The sequence below is a fragment of the Sphaerodactylus townsendi genome, linkage group LG02 (genome assembly GCF_021028975.2).
Source record: "Sphaerodactylus townsendi isolate TG3544 linkage group LG02, MPM_Stown_v2.3, whole genome shotgun sequence".
In the NCBI taxonomy this organism is placed as follows: Eukaryota; Metazoa; Chordata; class Lepidosauria; order Squamata; family Sphaerodactylidae; genus Sphaerodactylus; species Sphaerodactylus townsendi.
The window spans coordinates 167,002,415-167,019,793 of NC_059426.1; the positions used below are offsets into that span (position 1 = coordinate 167,002,415).

The 17,379-nt window shown below is 47.6% G+C and overlaps 2 protein-coding genes across 2 annotated transcripts in view; one reads left to right on the forward strand and one right to left on the reverse strand.

Moving 5' to 3' along the window:
- LOC125426857 (SERTA domain-containing protein 2-like) overlaps positions 1 to 17,379 on the reverse strand; it is a 751,974-nt gene that overhangs the window by 699,572 nt on the left and 35,023 nt on the right. The window lies entirely within an intron of this gene.
- CLBA1 (clathrin binding box of aftiphilin containing 1) overlaps positions 1 to 17,379 on the forward strand; it is a 38,005-nt gene that overhangs the window by 14,593 nt on the left and 6,033 nt on the right. The window contains exons 4-5 of the mRNA XM_048484649.1: positions 4,928 to 5,057; positions 13,827 to 13,943. Coding sequence (XP_048340606.1) covers positions 4,928 to 5,057; positions 13,827 to 13,943 — 247 coding nt within the window. The remainder of the gene's footprint in view (positions 1 to 4,927; positions 5,058 to 13,826; positions 13,944 to 17,379) is intronic.

Consider the following 17,379-nt stretch of genomic DNA (forward strand, 5'->3'; position numbering starts at 1 on the left):
CTCCTGAAAAGTGGATAATGAGCAGATGTGAAGACATAGCCGTATGAGGGCAAAGCACAGCAGATGCAAATAGGAATGTTTGCCTGTAGTGCTGGGGTGGTGGAGAGAAGTGAATAGTCTGTAGCAGAGGCATATCCAGGAAAAATGTAGCCCCATTCAAAATCTGAGTTTTTCTGCCCTCTCCATGGACGGTCGCCCTCCCCCACCACAACCAAACTTTTTTTGCACCAGGTCTTGAAGTCAGTGTATGGGCCTGGGGGGGAAGGAGGAGGGATGTGGGGGCGATTTTCTGCAGCCTGGGGACATTTGACCTCATATGTTCCCCTGGGCATTTTGCCACTGTCCCCCGCACCCCACCTCCTTTCCCCCCAGGGAGCATTCATTGAAAATGCTGGGGGGAAGAATTAGGACTAATAAAAGGAAACACTTCTTCACGCAACGTGTGATTGGTGTTTGGAATATGCTGCCACAGGAGGTGGTGATGGCCACTAACCTGGATAGCTTTAAAAGGGGCTTGGACAGAATTATGGAGGAGAAGTCAATCTATGGCTACCAATCTTGATCCTCCTTGATCTGAGATTGCAAATGCCTTAGCAGACCAGGTGCTCGGGAGCAGCAGCAGCAGAAGGCCATTGCTTTCACCTCCTGCAGGTGAGCTCCCAAAGGCATCTGGTGGGCCACTGTGAGTAGCAAAGAGCTGGACTAGATGGACTCTGGTCTGATCCAGCTGGCTTGTTCTTATGTTCTTCTTATGTTCTTATGTGGTTAGTACTTGGATGGAAGACCACATTGAAATACCAGGGTCACTATGCAGAGAGGAAGGCAATGGGAAACCACCTCGGCTGGTCTCTTGCCTTGAAAGCCCTACTGGGCTGCCTAAGTTGGTTGTCACTTGACGGCACTTTACTTACATACACACACACGATTTCTTCACTGCCTCAGGTTTGTAATCAGATAGGGACATTTGCGTGGAGTACTGTTGGCAGAGGGGAGTGGAGAAATGAATGGTATGCTGCTGACCACTATCTCCACATCACTCATAAATAGCTGTAAGAGGGTAAAGTTATCTCTAACACCATAAAGTTTTCTGTCGTAGCTTTGGGAGGTCAGCTCCTTTCGTCGAGCCCAAGACCAAGCATTGAAGTCTTAAAAAGGGATATTTCCCCACAGAGCTGCCAGTCACAATCCTGTTGGGAAATGTTGCTTTAAGACTGCAATCTGTCTGTGCAGTACCCTGATATGGAGCTTTGCAGTTCAAAGGTGACATTTCACTTTAGGGCTGGGAAGGTGTGTGTGTGTGGGGGGGGGGGGTGCAAAGTGCCCCTCCACTGCCTTTACTATCTTCTGCTATATGAAGTTTGGAGAGGAGACGTCTGAGGGGGGATATGATTGAAGTCTATAAAATTATGCACCGGGAAGAAAATGTTGACAGAGAGACATTTTTCTCTCTTTCTCACAATACTAGAACCAGGGGGCATTCATTGAAAATGCTGGGGGGAAGAATTAGGACTAATAAAAGGAGACACTTCTTCACACAACGTGTGATTGGAATCTGCTGCCACAGGAGGTGGTGATGGCCACTAACCTGGATAGCTTTAAAAGGGGCTTGGACAGATTTATGGAGGAGAAGTGGATCTATGGCTACCAATCTTGATCCTCCGTGATCTGAGATTGCAAATGCCTTAGCAGACCAGGTGCTCGGGAGCAGCAGCTGCAGAAGGCCATTGCTTTCACATCCTGCATGTGAGCTCCCAAAGGCACCTGGTGGGCCACTGCGAGTAGCAGAGAGCTGGACTAGATGGACTCTGGTCTGATCCAGCTGGCTTGTTCTTATGTTCTTAAGATTTTATGAGAAGAGAGAAGTGTCTCTATCCTCTTCCCCAGAACTTTCGCACAAGTCCCCTGTTGGTTCCTCACAACCTTTTGAGCTCAGCGATGAAGTGCTTATCAGATGGGCAGTAAAACGGGGAGAGCTGTCTGCTGTTGAGGGTGGGAATCTCTGCATCTTCCATGGACTCTAGCAATTAACATAATTCTGCAGGGTCTGCAAGACATGGTTGTTCCAGCAGGCCTTTTCCAACTAGCCAGCCGGATTGTCTGAACTCATAACATCTTTTCAGACCTCGGTAGAAGGATGGAAGGAAGAAAGGAGAAGAAGAAGAGTTTGGATTTATACCCCCCTTTCTCTCCTGTAAGGAGACTCACAGGGACTTACAATCTCCTTTTTTATTTTATAAAATTTTATTGTATCATTTGAATATTACATTATATATTAATGCTGTTCTTCATACGTTTTCAAACAATACATTTTCCCCCATTTTTCCCCTCCCCCTATATTTTTTTCATAGTTTTATCAAACAAACAGCAGTAAGTTCATTCTTTGTAATCTCTTCTCCCATTTCTCCTCATTGACTCCAGCTTCTTTCATCCAGTCTGCGTATATGGTCCATATCTTCAAGATTTCACTCTGTTCATCTTGCCACAGTTTATTCTTTGTTATTATTTCGAAAATGTCCAGTGTCACTTGTTCCCAGATGTATTTCAACCATTTCTGGATTGTCCATTTTTTTCTTTTCTTTCCAGCCTAAAGCTATTGTTGCATGTGGACTTACAATCTCCTTTCCCTCCCTCCCCTCAACAAACACCCTGTGAGGTGGGTGGGACAGAGAGAGCTCCAAAGAACTGTGACTAGTCCAAGGTCACCCAGCTGGTGTGCGGGGGAGTGCACAGGCTAATTTAGTTCCCCAGATAAGCCTCCACAGCTCAAGTGGCAGAGCGGGGAATCAAACCCGGTTCCTCCAGATTAGAGCGCACCTGCTCTTAACCACTACGCCTCTGCTGCTGGAGGGACAGCGGGAAGGATAAGCTATTTTACTATCATCGTAGCACTATTTTAAATTGTTCTAGATTGTTTTAAAATGTTAGTTTTAGATGTGGGCTTATGTTTTCAAATTGCGGAATGTCTGAATTGTGTAGTAACTCACCCAGAGCCCTTCGGGGATGGGGCAGGATATAAATCCTAAGTAAGTCAATATAAAAAGCTCACCTCTCCACCAGTCTGATGAAGACTAAGAATGCTCATCTGGGAGACTTGAAACATTGCGAGCGGCTGAACGTGTTAAAAGGGGGCCTGGGGAAATAGAAAGGGGGTGGAAAGGAAGATTCGGTTCACACAGGCCACTGAGAGGTCATTGTATTCTGGAGGAGTTGGTCTGAGTTGGGAGGATCGTCATGTTCATGGGTTTGTCATACCCACATGCAGTTCCTTTGGGCTGCTAACTTCTAAGTCCCAAGTGTCACCCTCAGTCAGATCCTGGTAATAATGATAAAAGATGACAGAGTCCTTTTGGTTTGCCCCAAAGCTGTTCTTTTCACCCTTCCTTGTTGGCAAAGAAGCAAATGTCTTTTCCGAATTTCTTGTCTTGGGGGACAGAGATGTTCTTCTGCAGTCAATCAGGTAGAACAAAAATAGCTTCTTGCACTACAGTGTTTCTGCAGGCATCATAGAGGAGTTTTGGCTGCAATGTGCAATTGAGTTGGTGCTTTTTGTGCAGAAGAGGTCGGGATGCTTGCATTATAATGCATTGTTCTGCATCCTGAACAGACAACTGGCTCATACGTGGCAGGTGGATTGAACGTTGGGCAGGTGTAACTAAGGCATCTGGGTTCAGATTCAATCCGAGTGAGAGATTGTCCTTCAGGAAGTCACTTCCACTATGTTTCAGTCCTCCATCTCTGAAATGGGAGGAGCACAAGAGGTTTATTTGAGGTCTTATGCCCATGAAATAGGTATTGAAGAAGAAGAGTTTGGATTTATACCCCACCTTTCTCTCCTGTAAGGAGACTCAAGGTGGCTTACAAGCTCTTTTCCCTTCCTCTCCCCACAACAGACACCTTGTGAGGTAGGTGGGGCTGAGAGAGGTCCGACGAACTGTGGCCAACCCAAGGTCACGCAGCAGGAATGTAGGAGTGCGGAAACACATCTGGTTCACCAGATAAGCCTCCGCCACTCAGGTGGAGGAGTTGGGGAATCAAACCCGGTTCTCCAGATTAGAATCCACCTACTCTTAACCACTACACCACGCTGGCTCTCAGGAACATCTGCGGGAGCATCACTTGATGTGATCGAATGCTTGCTAAACTGCAAGTGCCTGTTGTAAGCAGAGGAAGGGAAAGGAGTTTTTCAGCCACCTTGAGTCTCCTTACAGCAGAGAAAGGTGGAGTATAAATCCAAACTCCTCTTCTGATGATGATGAATGTGTGTAAGGGCCTGAACTTTGGAAGGCAAAGTTTAAAGTTCCATCAGAGGTGCTTAATCATGTAAGTTCCCACTCGATGCTGGAGCCGACGAGTGACAAACAGGCACATGAGAAGCATTCCAAAGATGTCAGCGATCCAAACTGAGCCCTCAAGCGGGCTATACATCCCAATAAATAGGTCATAAACTAGCTAGGGGTAATAATTACTCTCGGGGGAAAGATGTTCTTACCCCGTAAAGCAGAAATTGAGGAAGAGGCACTTCTGTGTCCAGGGACTTCTCTGTAGGTCAGATCAAAAAAAAAATTAACTCCAGTATGCAGGTAGGTACGTAAGAGTTTTTCAGACTCGAAATATAGAGTTCTCTAATGGACAATTGCAGATGTCAGAGAGCAGCAAAACCCAGGAGTATAGCTGTGCATCCCTCCCTTGGAAAGGCACAATACATACATTTTTAAATGTATAAGTTACCATTACTCCCTTCAAAGAATTCAAGAACTTGTAGCGAGAGTGCTAAGAATCCTTTATAGGGGAACTTTATCTTCCTTCACATAACTACAGTTCCCAGAGTACACTGGGGAATGAGGTTGATTAACCCTTTTTTAGCTTACCGTGTCAGTGCTTGCATTTTTGCGATCTTGGGTTAACGTTTCCTGTGTTTCTTTTAAAGCACGGGCTCTGGGAACTTGTGGAAAATCCTTACTCGCGCCAGGAACTCTTCTGGTTTGAGATGTCCTTGGAATGAATCTCGTTGCCAGGAAAACCTTTTAGCTGTCCTTGGAATCGATGTTCATCAAAAGGTAATTTTTCAAAAAAGATTATTTCTCTGTGGCATTATAGTATCTTTTTGTAACCTTAACGCATACAAAGGTCCAGGATTTTTTGTGGGTGGGGGTTGTGCCATCAAATCACAGGTGACTTATGGTAGCCTCGTACAGTTTTCAAGGTAAGAGATGTTCAGAGCTGGTTTGCCGTTGCCTGCCTCTGTGTTGTGCCCCTGGTATTCCTTGGAGGTCTCCCATCAAAATACATGCCAGAGTTGAAGCTGTGAGTGTGCGATTGCAAGTGGATTTTGCTATTCCGCACAGTAAAATCCAGCTTTAAAGTGCATTGAAAGTGGATTCAAAGTGCATTATTCTGCATGTGCGGAAGGGGCCTGTGTTTCAGAAATGTGGGTTAATGCTTAAGAAATCAGAGTCATTTCATCGGTACTATGAACCCAAGGCAGAACTGTTTCTATGTTTAAAATGCAATACAGTTTGTTTATGCGCAAGCTGTGCACAGGTGGAAAGTGGATTGAAAGTGCATTATTCTGCATGTGTGGAAGATGCCATAGATGGGTGTCGTGAGGAGCTGCTTCCTGATTAGTCGCAACTATATATTGTTTGAAGGCTTTCACAGATGGACTCGACTGGCTGTTGTGGATTTTCTGGGCTGTGTGGCCATAGTCTGGTAGGTTTTGCTCATCACACTTCGCTGGCACCTTTAGAAGCATGTCATGAAGAGATGTGTGGTTTTCTCTGTGGCAGTGTGTCTCTGAAGATGCCAACCATAGATGTGCACAAAACATTAGGAGTAAAATTACCAGACCACGGCCACACAGCCCGCAAAACCCACAACGGCCACGAGCCACAAATAGTATGTCAAAGAGCCACAAATGGTTCCTGAGCCAGTGAAGAGAGAAGAGAAGAAGAGTTTTGGATTGTTGGTTCTCCAGATTAGAATCCACCTGCTGTTAACCACTACACCACGCTGGCTCTCACTGCTATAAATCATATCGTCAGATTTAATTGGAAATGCCAGATAATTATTTGAATGTGTCTGTAGCTGACTTCCAGGCGGTTTCAGACCTTGACTGTGTAGCGATGGGATCAGAGGCGTAGCTAGGGGAAATGGAGCCCGGTGCAAAAATCTGAGTTTTGCTGCCCCCCATGTTTGTTTGTGTTTTTTGTATTTTTTAGAGTTTTTTCAGTTTGTGGCCTGCAGTTTTTAGGCTAGCAGCATAGAAATTTCAGGGTATCTTTAGGAGACTATCCTGATGATACCAGCCAGGTTTGGTGAAGTTTGGTTCAGGGGCCCCAAAGTTATGGACTCTCAAAGGTGTAGTCCCCATCTCCTACTAGGTCCCATTGGAAACAATGGGGGATTGGGGGCACCCCCTTTGGGAATCCATAACTTCGGAGCCCCTGAACCAAACCTCACCTAACTTGGGTGGTATCATCAGGAGAGTCCCCCGAAAACTCCCTGAAATTTTGGTGCTGCTAGCCTAAAAACTGTGCCCCCTGCAGGCCAAAAACTGAAAACACTAAAAATACCAAAAACAAACAATTTTTTTTGCGGGGGGGGGGGGGCGGCCCAAGGCCAGTGTGACACTCATCCCCCAGCCCCCTTGTAGCTACACCTCTGGATGAACTGACTACTGGAAGTGACACACAAGGGTTCCCAGTTGGACAAGAGTATTTGCATTGATTTTCTAAATCCGAACAGGGTCCAAATCTAGTTGAGAGCTGTTTCAAGTCCTCTTAAACCGTGGTTGGAGTATCCACTTGTCAGTCTCTCAGATCGTCCTATGACTCAAACTAGGAGAAACTCTTGAAAAAGCCTCTCATCGACCTTAGGGTGCTTTAGGCTTTGCTTGGAGGTGTTTGGGAAGACGGGTATTTACTGCGTCTCCTTTTGAGATGCTAACAATAGCTGGGCTGACACAGAACCAGATTTAAAAACAAAATTCTGAACATTACAGGTAACAAACGACCTGTCATGCCCCCAGAGAAGCTCTTATTATTTTCTTATTAAGTCTCAGTTGTCCCTATAGTTATAATGGTTTTAGTTCCTTTTGTATAGTGTTCTAAGGGAGGGAACTTTAGTTAGACCCTGTCCCTTTAAGAAATCCCCCGCCTTGAGGCAGTCTTCCTTTCATTACCCAGTAGTCCCCCTGTTCAGTTTAGTTTTCAGTCTAAGATGCCAGGGAAGTTGGAAGGCTGCAATATCTCTATGTCTAAGGTGTATTGTATATAGAGAATCAAGTTAACAGAACTCTTAGATTTCTCTTGGCTCGCTCCTCTTTTTGCATCCCCCTCCCCCCATGCATGCCTACCGGAGCTCAAATAGCCCAGCATAGCCTGAGCTCATCAAAGCTTGGAGCTAAGCAAGGTTGGTCACGGTTACTACTTGGATGGGAGACCACCAGGGAAGTCCAGGGTTGCTGCAGAGAAGAGAGCAGTGGCAGCTCGCCTCTGTTTGACTTTTGCCTGGAAATCCCCCATGGGTGTGACTCGATGGGGACTCAGCGAGGGTTGCCACGTTCTCCCTGGCAACTGGATGGAGGCTAGGGTTGCCAGGTCCAGGTTGGGAAACTCCTGGAGATTTGGAGATGGAGCCTGGGGAGGACATGGACCCCAGTGGGGTAAAATGCCGTAGAGTCCACCCTCTGAAGCATCCATTTCTTCCTGCAGGTGAACTGATCTCTGAAGTCTGGAGATCAGTTGTGGAGCTGGCAACCCTCAGCAGCAAATTCTCCTTCATGTGTGCACACTGCTTTCTGCAGCCCTCTTCAGAAGCAGCAGTGGCGTAGTGGTTAAGACCAGGTGTACTCTAATCTGGAGGAACCGGGTTTGATTCCCTGCTCTGCCCGCTTGAGCTGTGGAGGCTTATCTGGGGAATTCTGATTCGCCTGTGCACTCCCACACACGCCAGCTGGGTGACCTTGGGCTAGTCACAGTTCTTCGGAGCTCTCTCCGCCTCACCCACCTCAAAGGGTGTTTGCTGTGAGGGGGGAAGGGAAAGGAGTTCGTAACCTTACAGGAGAGAAAGGGGGATATAAATCCAACTCTTCTTCTTCTCCCTTGGGATGCTTCTTTGGGCTTCTGGTTTCCTGTTCCACTGTAGATCTGCCCTTTCTCTCACCTGAGCCCAATAGGCAAGCAAACCAGCAGGCCTTGGGGGCTTCTCAGCCCACCCTTTGCACACATTCACTTATACAAAGGAGAAGAATCCCCTGGTGGCTGCTGGCAAGTCTGAACGATAAATGCTTGCGTAAAGGGCAGCATAAAATCTGTGCCTTTTTGCCTTACTAGTCATGGTGCAGTGGAGGGCTTCAAGGGGGAGGTCTGAGGCATCCGTCGCTGTGTTCAAGAGGTTCTGTGAAGCATCGCTGAGAGAAAAACGCTAGGCAGCATTCTTGCTAAAGTGAGGAAAAATAAATCCCTTTCGGTGGCAGCTGGTCTCGTGCCATTTGTCCGAGAAATTTCAAAAATCTAATTGTACCTTAAGGATGAGCAATCCCAATGTGGTGTATCGGTTAAGAGCAGTTGATTCTATTCTGGATAACTGAGTTTGAATCGCCGCGCCTCCACCTGAGCAGAGGACTTTTTTATCTGGTGAACCAGATTTGTTTCCCTGCTCCTACGTTCCTGCTGGGTGACCTTGGGCCGGTCACAGTTCTCTCAGAACTCTCTCAGCCCCACCTGCCTCACGAGGTGTCTGTTGTGGGGAGAGGAAAAGGAAACCAAGCTTGGCTGCCAGTCCTTAAAAACACCAGAAGCAAAGGCCAAGGGCATGCTAAGTTCATGGACAATGGACTCCACCCAGACACAGGATTTGCATTCACCAATACTGCTGCTGCTGCAGGGGATGCAAATGTGAATCACTCCCTGGACTGAAAAACCCCACCTGCAATACTATACTGTAATCAACCACACCTTTGCATAGCAAGTTCCACCCAAACACTTACTGATTGGTTCCCCACCTGGGGACCTGACAATTTATACCCCACTAAAACATTTCCCTCTCACTGGACACATAGGTGATAGCAGACTTCCCTCTGAAGATTCCAGCCACAGATGCAGGCAGAACATTAGGAACAAGATCCACCAGGCCACAGCCCGGAAAACCCACCACAGCCAACCAAAAGGAAATGAGTTTGCCAGCCGCCTTGAGTCTCCTTACAGGAGAGGAAGGTGGGGGTATGAATTCAAACTCTTCTTCATCTTCGTATTTCAAGATGAGCTTCTCTTGAGTCACAGCTCACTTGCTCAAATAAGTGGACTGAAGAGTGGGAATTGTGTTTAAATAGAAGATTGGGAGGGGAGGGTGTGAGACAGAGGCTGGGTGTGGGCCTTTCAAGTGTAAATTCTCTGCCTGTGTGAATAGGACAAGATTAGCAGTTACAGATAAGCAAGGGGATGGAAGTCAACTCCGGGGACTGGTGTGAAGCAGTCAAAAAACGATAGTCAAGCTGATGGAGTCTGCCAGGGAGAATCATAGAGTTGGAAGAGGCCAGAAGGGCCATCCAGTCCAACTGCCTGCCATGCAGGAACACACAGTCAAAGCACTCCTAACAGTTGGCCATCCAGCCTCTGCTTAGAAGCCTCCAGACTCCACCACTCTCTGAGGTAGTGCATTCCACTGTCAGACAGCCCTTTCTGTCAGGAAGTTCTTCCTGATGTTTAGGTGGAATCTCTTTTCCTGAACCTTGAACCCATCACTCCTGGTCCTAGTCTCTGGAGCTGCAGAAAACAAGCTTGCTCCCTCACCAACATGACATCCCTTCAGATATCTAAACTAAACATCCCCAGCTCCCTAAGTCTCTCCTCATAGGGCATGGATTCCAGACCTTTTACCATTTTGGTTGCCCTCTTCTGGACCTTTCCAGCTTGTCAATATCCTTCTTCAATTGTGGTGCCCAGAACTGGACACAGTATTCCAAGTGAGGTCTAACCAGTGCGGAATAGAGTAGTGCTATTGCGTCCCTCAAGCTAGACACTATGAACAAGGTTACCAATATCTAATAAGACATTCTAACAGCTAACATGTTTAAAAAGTAGGCCCAGTGGAGTTCAAGAGATTGTAAGGAGACTCAAGTCTCTGTTTAGGCCAGGATGACATATAGTTTTTAATTTGTCAGCGAGCAAGTGTGGTATAGTGGTGTGAGTAGGGCCAAAGAGGCCCACATTCAAGCTCCAACTGAGTCAGAAATCTCTCTGGGTAGCTTTGGGCTCCTCATTCTTTCTCAGGGAAATCTACTTAAGAGGGGAAGATAAAATGTGCCCATGTTTGTGTGAATGGGGGTGGGGAGGGAAGGGAGTGTGTGCGCCAAAGAAGACGAATGGGATGACATCATAATAAATGAATGGGCTGGAGGCTAAGCTTATTCTCATGCTGAGACCATAGATCAGTGGTTCTCAACCTTCCTAATGCCGCGACCCTTTAATGCAGTTCCTCATGTTGTGGTGACCCCCAACCCTAACATTCATCCATTTTACAGATGGAGAACACTGATGCAGAGTGTCTCAGGCAACCCCTGTGAAAGGGTCGTTCGACCCCCAAAGCGGTCCCGACCCCCAGGTTGAGAACCACTGCCATAGACCATGCCAGATATTTTCTTTTCTTTCCAATTCTGGTATTAGCTTTACACCCTGTCCTCAATGGGCCAGCCTAGCCTGATCTCATCAGACCTCAGAAATGAAGCAGGATTGGCTCTGGTTAGTATTGGGATGGGGCAGGAGTCTGCAACCTGTGGCTCTCCAGATGTTCATGGACTACAAATCCCATCAGCCCCTGCCAGCATGGCCAATTGGGATGGGGGAACCACTAAGAAGGAGAAGGAGAAGGAGTAGTAGTAGTAGTAGTAGTAGTAGTTTGGATTTATATCCCACCTTTCTTTCCTGTAAGAAGACTCAAGGTGGCTTACACAAGCTCCTTTTCCTTCCTCTCCCCACAAGTAGACATCTTGTGAGGTGGACCAAGGAAGTCCAGGGTCGCTACGCAGAGAGGAAGGCAATGGGAAACCACCTCTGTTAAGTCTCCTTGCCTTGAAAACTCAAGGGTGTGTGCGCGCACACCATAAGTCTGCTGTGACTTCATGGGATTTTTCACACACTGTTAGCATAACACTCTGACCTTGATAGCCCAAGCTAGTGAGATCTTGGAAGCTAAGCAAGATAGGGCCTGATGCCTATTTGTTTTTTTATTGCGGGGGAGGAGATCTTCCAAACGACAGTGGGTGTATGCTGCCGGTAAGGGGAGCAAGGTTGTTGTTGTTGTTGTTGTTTTTGCTCTTGGACTGTTTCATGATTGCCTTTTGCGTTCACCTGTGCAATAACATTTGGCTTCATAAGTTAAGAACACACAAAATGCTGTGGGGCAGAGCGGGGTCAGCTGTCAATCCGCTGTCCGGTTGACCCAAGATGCTCATGAAGACCACAGAGCACTCTAGACATCCAGCGACTGCAACCTGGCAGTGAAGGGTTGTTCCCAAGGGTTAGGAACGTGTTGTCATGGGAGCAACACTCTCGAAAAAAATTAGAAAAAGCAGCCGTTGCATGTCCTGTACGGAGACTGATTCCCTCAAAAGTTCCCGATGTTCTGTTAGTCTGAAAGAGTGAGTTGGTCTTCTGGACCTAGGGTTGTCAGCTCCCCCGCCAGAGTGGGCAATTCCCTGTTTGGGGCACCCTGCCCCCAGCACCATCCAGCTGGCTGGTGGGGGCCTTGCCAGGCTTCAAATGACGCCTAGGCCTCAATGTCACCAGTGCAATAACATTCCTTCTGAGGCTGACATGATCACATTGCTGACAGTGAGAAGAAGAAGAGTTTGGATTTATACCCCATCTTTCTCTCCTGTAAGGAGGCTCAAGGTGGCTGACAAGCTCCTTTCCCTTCCACTCCCCACAACAGACACCTTCTGACAAAGGTGGGGCTGAGAGGGTTCAGAGAGAACTGTGACTCACTAGCCCAAGGTCACCCAGCAAGAATGTAGGAGTGCGGAAACACATCTGGTTCACCAGATAACCCTCTGCCACTCAGGTGGAGGAGTGGGGAATCAAACCCAGTTCTCCAGATTAGAATCCCCCTGCTCTTAAACACTACACCACACTGAGGGAGATCCTCTGATATTTGGGCAAAAACTCTTATGTTTTAGTCATGGTTCCCCTAGGCCAGTGATGGCGAATCTATGGCACGGGTGCCAGAGGTGGCACTCGGAGCCCTCTCTGTGGTCACACGCACACAGAGTTCATCATGTGGGGAGACGGAAAATCACCCACCCACCCCACACACACATATTTAGGCTGGCCTGGGCCACTGAGCACGACATGCGTGCACCTCAGTGAGCAGGGGGGACTCGGCTGGCGGGCCTGGTGCCTGTGCTCTGGGTGGCTGCTGCCCGAGGGTGGGGGCGCAGAAGAGGCAGAAATGCTAGAGAGGCACAGAGCAGTGTGCAAGGGACTTGCTAGAGCAGGGGTGTCAAACCTGCGGCCCTCCAGATATTCATGAACTACAATTCCCATCAGTCCCTCCCAACATGAACATTGGTTATACTGGCAAGGGCTGATGGGAATTGTAGTCCATGAACATCTGGAGGGCCGTGAATTTGACACCTTTCTGCTAGAGGCTGGCTCCTGCTCGAGTGGGTGGGGCAGAGGAAGGGGGAGCCAACCGGTTTTTTCTAAACCAAAACCTCAGCATTCAGGTTAAATTGCTGGATTGGCCCTTTGCGATAAATAAGTGGGGTTTGGGTTGCAATTTGGGCACTCGGTCTCAAAAAGGTTCACCATCACTGCCCTAGGCTTTATTTTAGTCCTGGTGGGAAGTGCTCACCTCCTTCTCCCCTGCCAGTTGCCAGGCAGTACGTGGCAACCCTATCAGGATCCAAGTGTGCTAGAAAGCCTGCTGCCATTCAGCAAGCAGGTGCATATTCCCCCCTCCCTCCAGCTCCACACCACTGGTGACCGTCAGTAGGAACTGGGCATGCTGGGAGGATGTGGTATCCGCAGGATATTTTGTCTTCTCAGCCCTTATGAAAGATGAGGGAGTTAAATGTGCAGCTGTCGTTCTTGGCAGCAGCCCCCTTCGTTTGCCCTGCGTCTGACTTCACCTGGCTGAGAACCTGAGGATGCTCCAATTCCCAGTGCCCAAATGTAGTTGTTGAATAGGTTCAACATGGTTTAATACCCTGTTTCCCCGAATATAAGACATCCCCCAAAAATAAGACATAGTAGAGGTTTTGCTGAAGTACAAAATATAAGACATCCCCCGAAAGTAAGACATAGCAAAGTTTTTGTTTGGAAGCATGCCCGGCAAACAGAACACAGAAAAATAAGACATCCCCTGAAAATAAGACATAGCGCATCTTCGGGAGCAAAAGTTAATATAAGACACTGTCTTATATTCATGGGAAACAAGGGGTAGCATGCTGTGCAGAGGAAGAGAGGAAAAGAAGAGTTTGGATTTATATCCCCCCTTTCTCTCCTACAAGGAGAGGGGCTTACAATCTCCTTTGCCTTCCCCCCTCACAACAACCACCCTGTGAGGTCAGTGGGGCTGAGAGAGCGCCGAAGAACTGTGACCAGCCCAAAGTCACCCAGCTGGCATGTGTTGGAGGGCACAAGCTAATCTGGTTCACCAGAGAAGCCTCCACAGTTCAAGTGCAGAGCGGGGAATCAAACCTGATTCTCCAGATTAGAATCCACCTGCTCTTAATTACTACACCACTCTGGCTCTCAACATGTACATGTTTCTGATGTCCATTGGACTATTTGACAGTGCTTTCTATGACTACTTCTGTTTGCTAGGTCCTTCCACAAGGCCAAGAAGATGTTTTGGAGAAAAACAGCGTGGAAGAAGAAGCTGGCGATTCTGATGTTGACAAGTTCAGCATCAGCCACTGTAAGGCCCCCATTCAAACCAAGGTAAGAGCAGGCGCAGAAGGAACTTCTCAGGATCTGTTGATTTCCTGCCATAACCAGACTCTTGAGTACAGAAATCGGTTTATTGACAGAGACTAGGACCAGGAGTCATGGGTTCAAGGTGAAGGAAATGGGATTCCACCTAAACATCACGAAAAATTTCCTGACAGTAAGGGCTGTCCGACAGTGGGATGCACTCCCTCTGAGTGTGGTGGAGTCTCCTTCTTTGGAGGTTTTTAAAGAGAGGCTGGATGGCCATCTGTCAGGAGTGCTTTGATTGTGTGTTCCTGCATGGCAGGGGGATTTGACTTGATGGCCCTTCCGTCTCTTCCAACTCTATGATTCTATGACAGAAGCACAGTGAACAGCAGGCCTTGCTGGAAATGAGTTCCATTATACAACCACTGGTTAATTTCCCTTCCCTGAACATACCTCTCACCCCTTTCATCCCAGCAGGACGAAATCATTGGAAATATTCTCAGGCTGTGCGAAGCCTCCGAGGCCAAAACAAAGATAAGGGCCAGGTGCTGACTGTCTTGAAGGGCGAGAAAAGTTATTGCTTTTCTAAAAATGAAAACACGCAAGCGTAGGGTTGACAGCATCGCAAGCCAAGGACTCCCACGGTACCACCTTCGGCCCACTCCACAGTCTCATGGAAAGAGCAAGGAAAGAGCTGAAATTCTGACGGAGTCTTAACAGATCTCTTTATGAGTTGCAAAAGGAGCTGGCAATTAAGATAATTACTGTTACTGTTTACTGTTGGTTACTGTTCCCCTGATCTTTCCTTGGCTAAGGGGTTTCCTTTGTTGGAAGCTGCACAAGGACTTCTGTCCCCTTTGACCCCCATTTTTTCAGCTGTGTTGGCCAGTTGCATCCTTGCAACAAATACGTGCAGCATCGAAAGCCCTCCCGCACTCAAACATAACCAAGCACACCTGGGTCTGGCCAGTAAATATAGAAATGAAGCTTTATTGGAAGAAATTCAGAAAGTTGTCAAGACAAACAGAATTACAGCTTGGCTTAGACAGGAGACAGAAAAACAACAATAGCTATCTTTCAATATACTCACAGAAATTCTGCATAGCATAGTTGCTCCTGAAACCATGAGGTTGTGTAGAATAAGCAAAGAATAAGCATGGTGTAGTAGTTAAGAACAGGTGGATTCTAATCTGGAGAACCGGGTTTGATTCCTTACTCCTCCACCTGAGGCTTATTTGGTGAACCAGGTGTGTTTCCGCACTCCTATATTCCTGCTGGGTGACCTTGGGCTAGTCACAGTTCTTCAGAACTCTCTGAGCCCCACCTACCTCACCAGGTGTTTGTTGTGGGGAGAGGAAGGGAAAGGAGCTTGTCAGCCACCTTGTGTCTCCTTACAGGCAAGAAAGCTGGAATATAAATCCAAGCTCTTGTTCTTCTTCTCTGGTATCAAAGCTGGGAGCGGGTAAAAGGGAGAGAACAGCTGTTACAATTTATGCAAAATTCTGGCCATAACCCGGTGGCCCCAGTTGACCAGTTCAGAGACTGCCTTGAGCGAACTTTCCAGATTTAGAGTGAAAATCTCTCTCCCGTCTGGAAGGAGCAGGTAGCCGCTCCTGATTTGCTGAAGCAAATCATCCCAGCTTTCTGCTGTTGGGGAAATGGCTAACTGTGCGAAGCCTCCGAGGAGCAGCAGTGGCGTAGGAGGTTAAGAGCTTGTATATCTAATCTGGAGGAACCGGGTTTGATTCCCAGCTCTGCCGCCTGAGCTGTGGAGGCTTATCTGGGGAATTCAGATGAGCCTGTACACTCCCACACATGCCAGCTGGGTGACCTTGGGCTAGTCACAGCTTCTCGGAGCTCTCTCAGCCCCACCTACCTCACAGGGTGTTTGTTGTGAGGGGGGAAGGGCAAGAAGACTGTAAGCCCCTTTGAGCCTCCTGCAGGAGAGAAAGGGGGGATATAAATCCAAACTCTTCTTCTAACTGAACCCAGCTTCCAACTGTGAATTCAAGGTGCAAGTTGAAACTGGAAAGTTCTTCTGTGATGTCTACTCTCTTGACGGTAGGTATAGAGCCGAACTGGCACAGTGTCTGCAGGCCTAAAACTGAAAAGCCTGTGCATTCCAAGGTCACACGCTTTCTGTGGCATCGCTCTGACTGTCCATTGTTACTTCTAATAAGGAAGTTCTGTCCGGATGAAATGGACTTAATGGCAAAAACTGAATTAATGCTTCCAAGACTGACATGATCACATTGCTGTCAATGAGAAGAAGAGGAGTTTGGATTTATACCCCACCTTTCTCTCCTGTAAGGAGACTCAAGGTGGCTGACAAGCTCCTTTCCCTTCCTCTCCCCACAACAACCTGGTGAGGTAGGTGGGGCTGAGAGATTTTTGAGAGAACTAGGACTGGCCCGAGGTCACCCAGCAGGAATGTAGGAGTGCGGAAACACATCTGGTTCACCAGATAAGCCTCGGCCACTCAGGTGGAGGAGTTGAGGAATCAAACCCAACTCTCCAGGTTAGAATCCACCTGCTCTTAACCACTAAACCACGCTGGCACTCGTAGGGTTGTGTCAAACAATATTGGCTTGAGGTTACACCCAGATCTTTGAGCAGGAAGCAATACATCAACTCCATAGACACTAACCCCGTCCAACCAAATGCCTTTAATTCCTGACGAAAGCAGCGAGGCTCAAAATCTATTTTGGGCAGAGTGCACTGGAAACACTTGACAATTGTATTAACTCAGGAAGTAAATTGCAGATGTTGCTTGAGGTCGAGGCGGGGCCAAATTCTGTAGCTGACCTCATGTTGCATTCTCAGACAGTCCCTAATCACCTGGTCCTTCAGATGCCAAGTTCCTCTCTTGATAGGTTGAACCCTAGATGGACCAGGCTAGCCCAATCTCACTGAATACTGGAAGCTGAGCAGGTTTGGCCCTGCTTAGTACTTGGATGGAAGGAAATTCAAGGATCGCTAACACAGGAAATCCGGGGTCACTACACAATGGCAGGCAATGGCAAACACCCCTGTTAGTCTCTTGCCTTTAAAACCCCATGAAGTTGCCCTAAGTTGGCTGTGGCTTGATGGCAAATAATAATAATAAGAGTTTGAATTTGTACTCCACCTTTCTGTCCTTAAGGAGACTCAAGGTGGCTTACAAGCTCCTTTCCCTTCTCACACCTTGTGTGGTAGGTGGGGCTGAGAGAGTTCTGAGAGAACTGTGACTAGCCCAAGGTCAACCAGCAGGAATGGAGAAGTGCAGAAACACATCTGGTTCACCAGATAAGCCTCTGCCACTCAGGTGGAGGAGTGGGGAATCAAACCCAGTTCTCCAGATTAGAATCCGCCTGCTCTTAAACACTACACCACGCTAGCACTCATATTAAAAGGTGTTGATTGGATTCTGTTTTTTTAAAAGGGGGAGGGACTGTTTGGTGCAGTGGCGTCCTAAACTGGG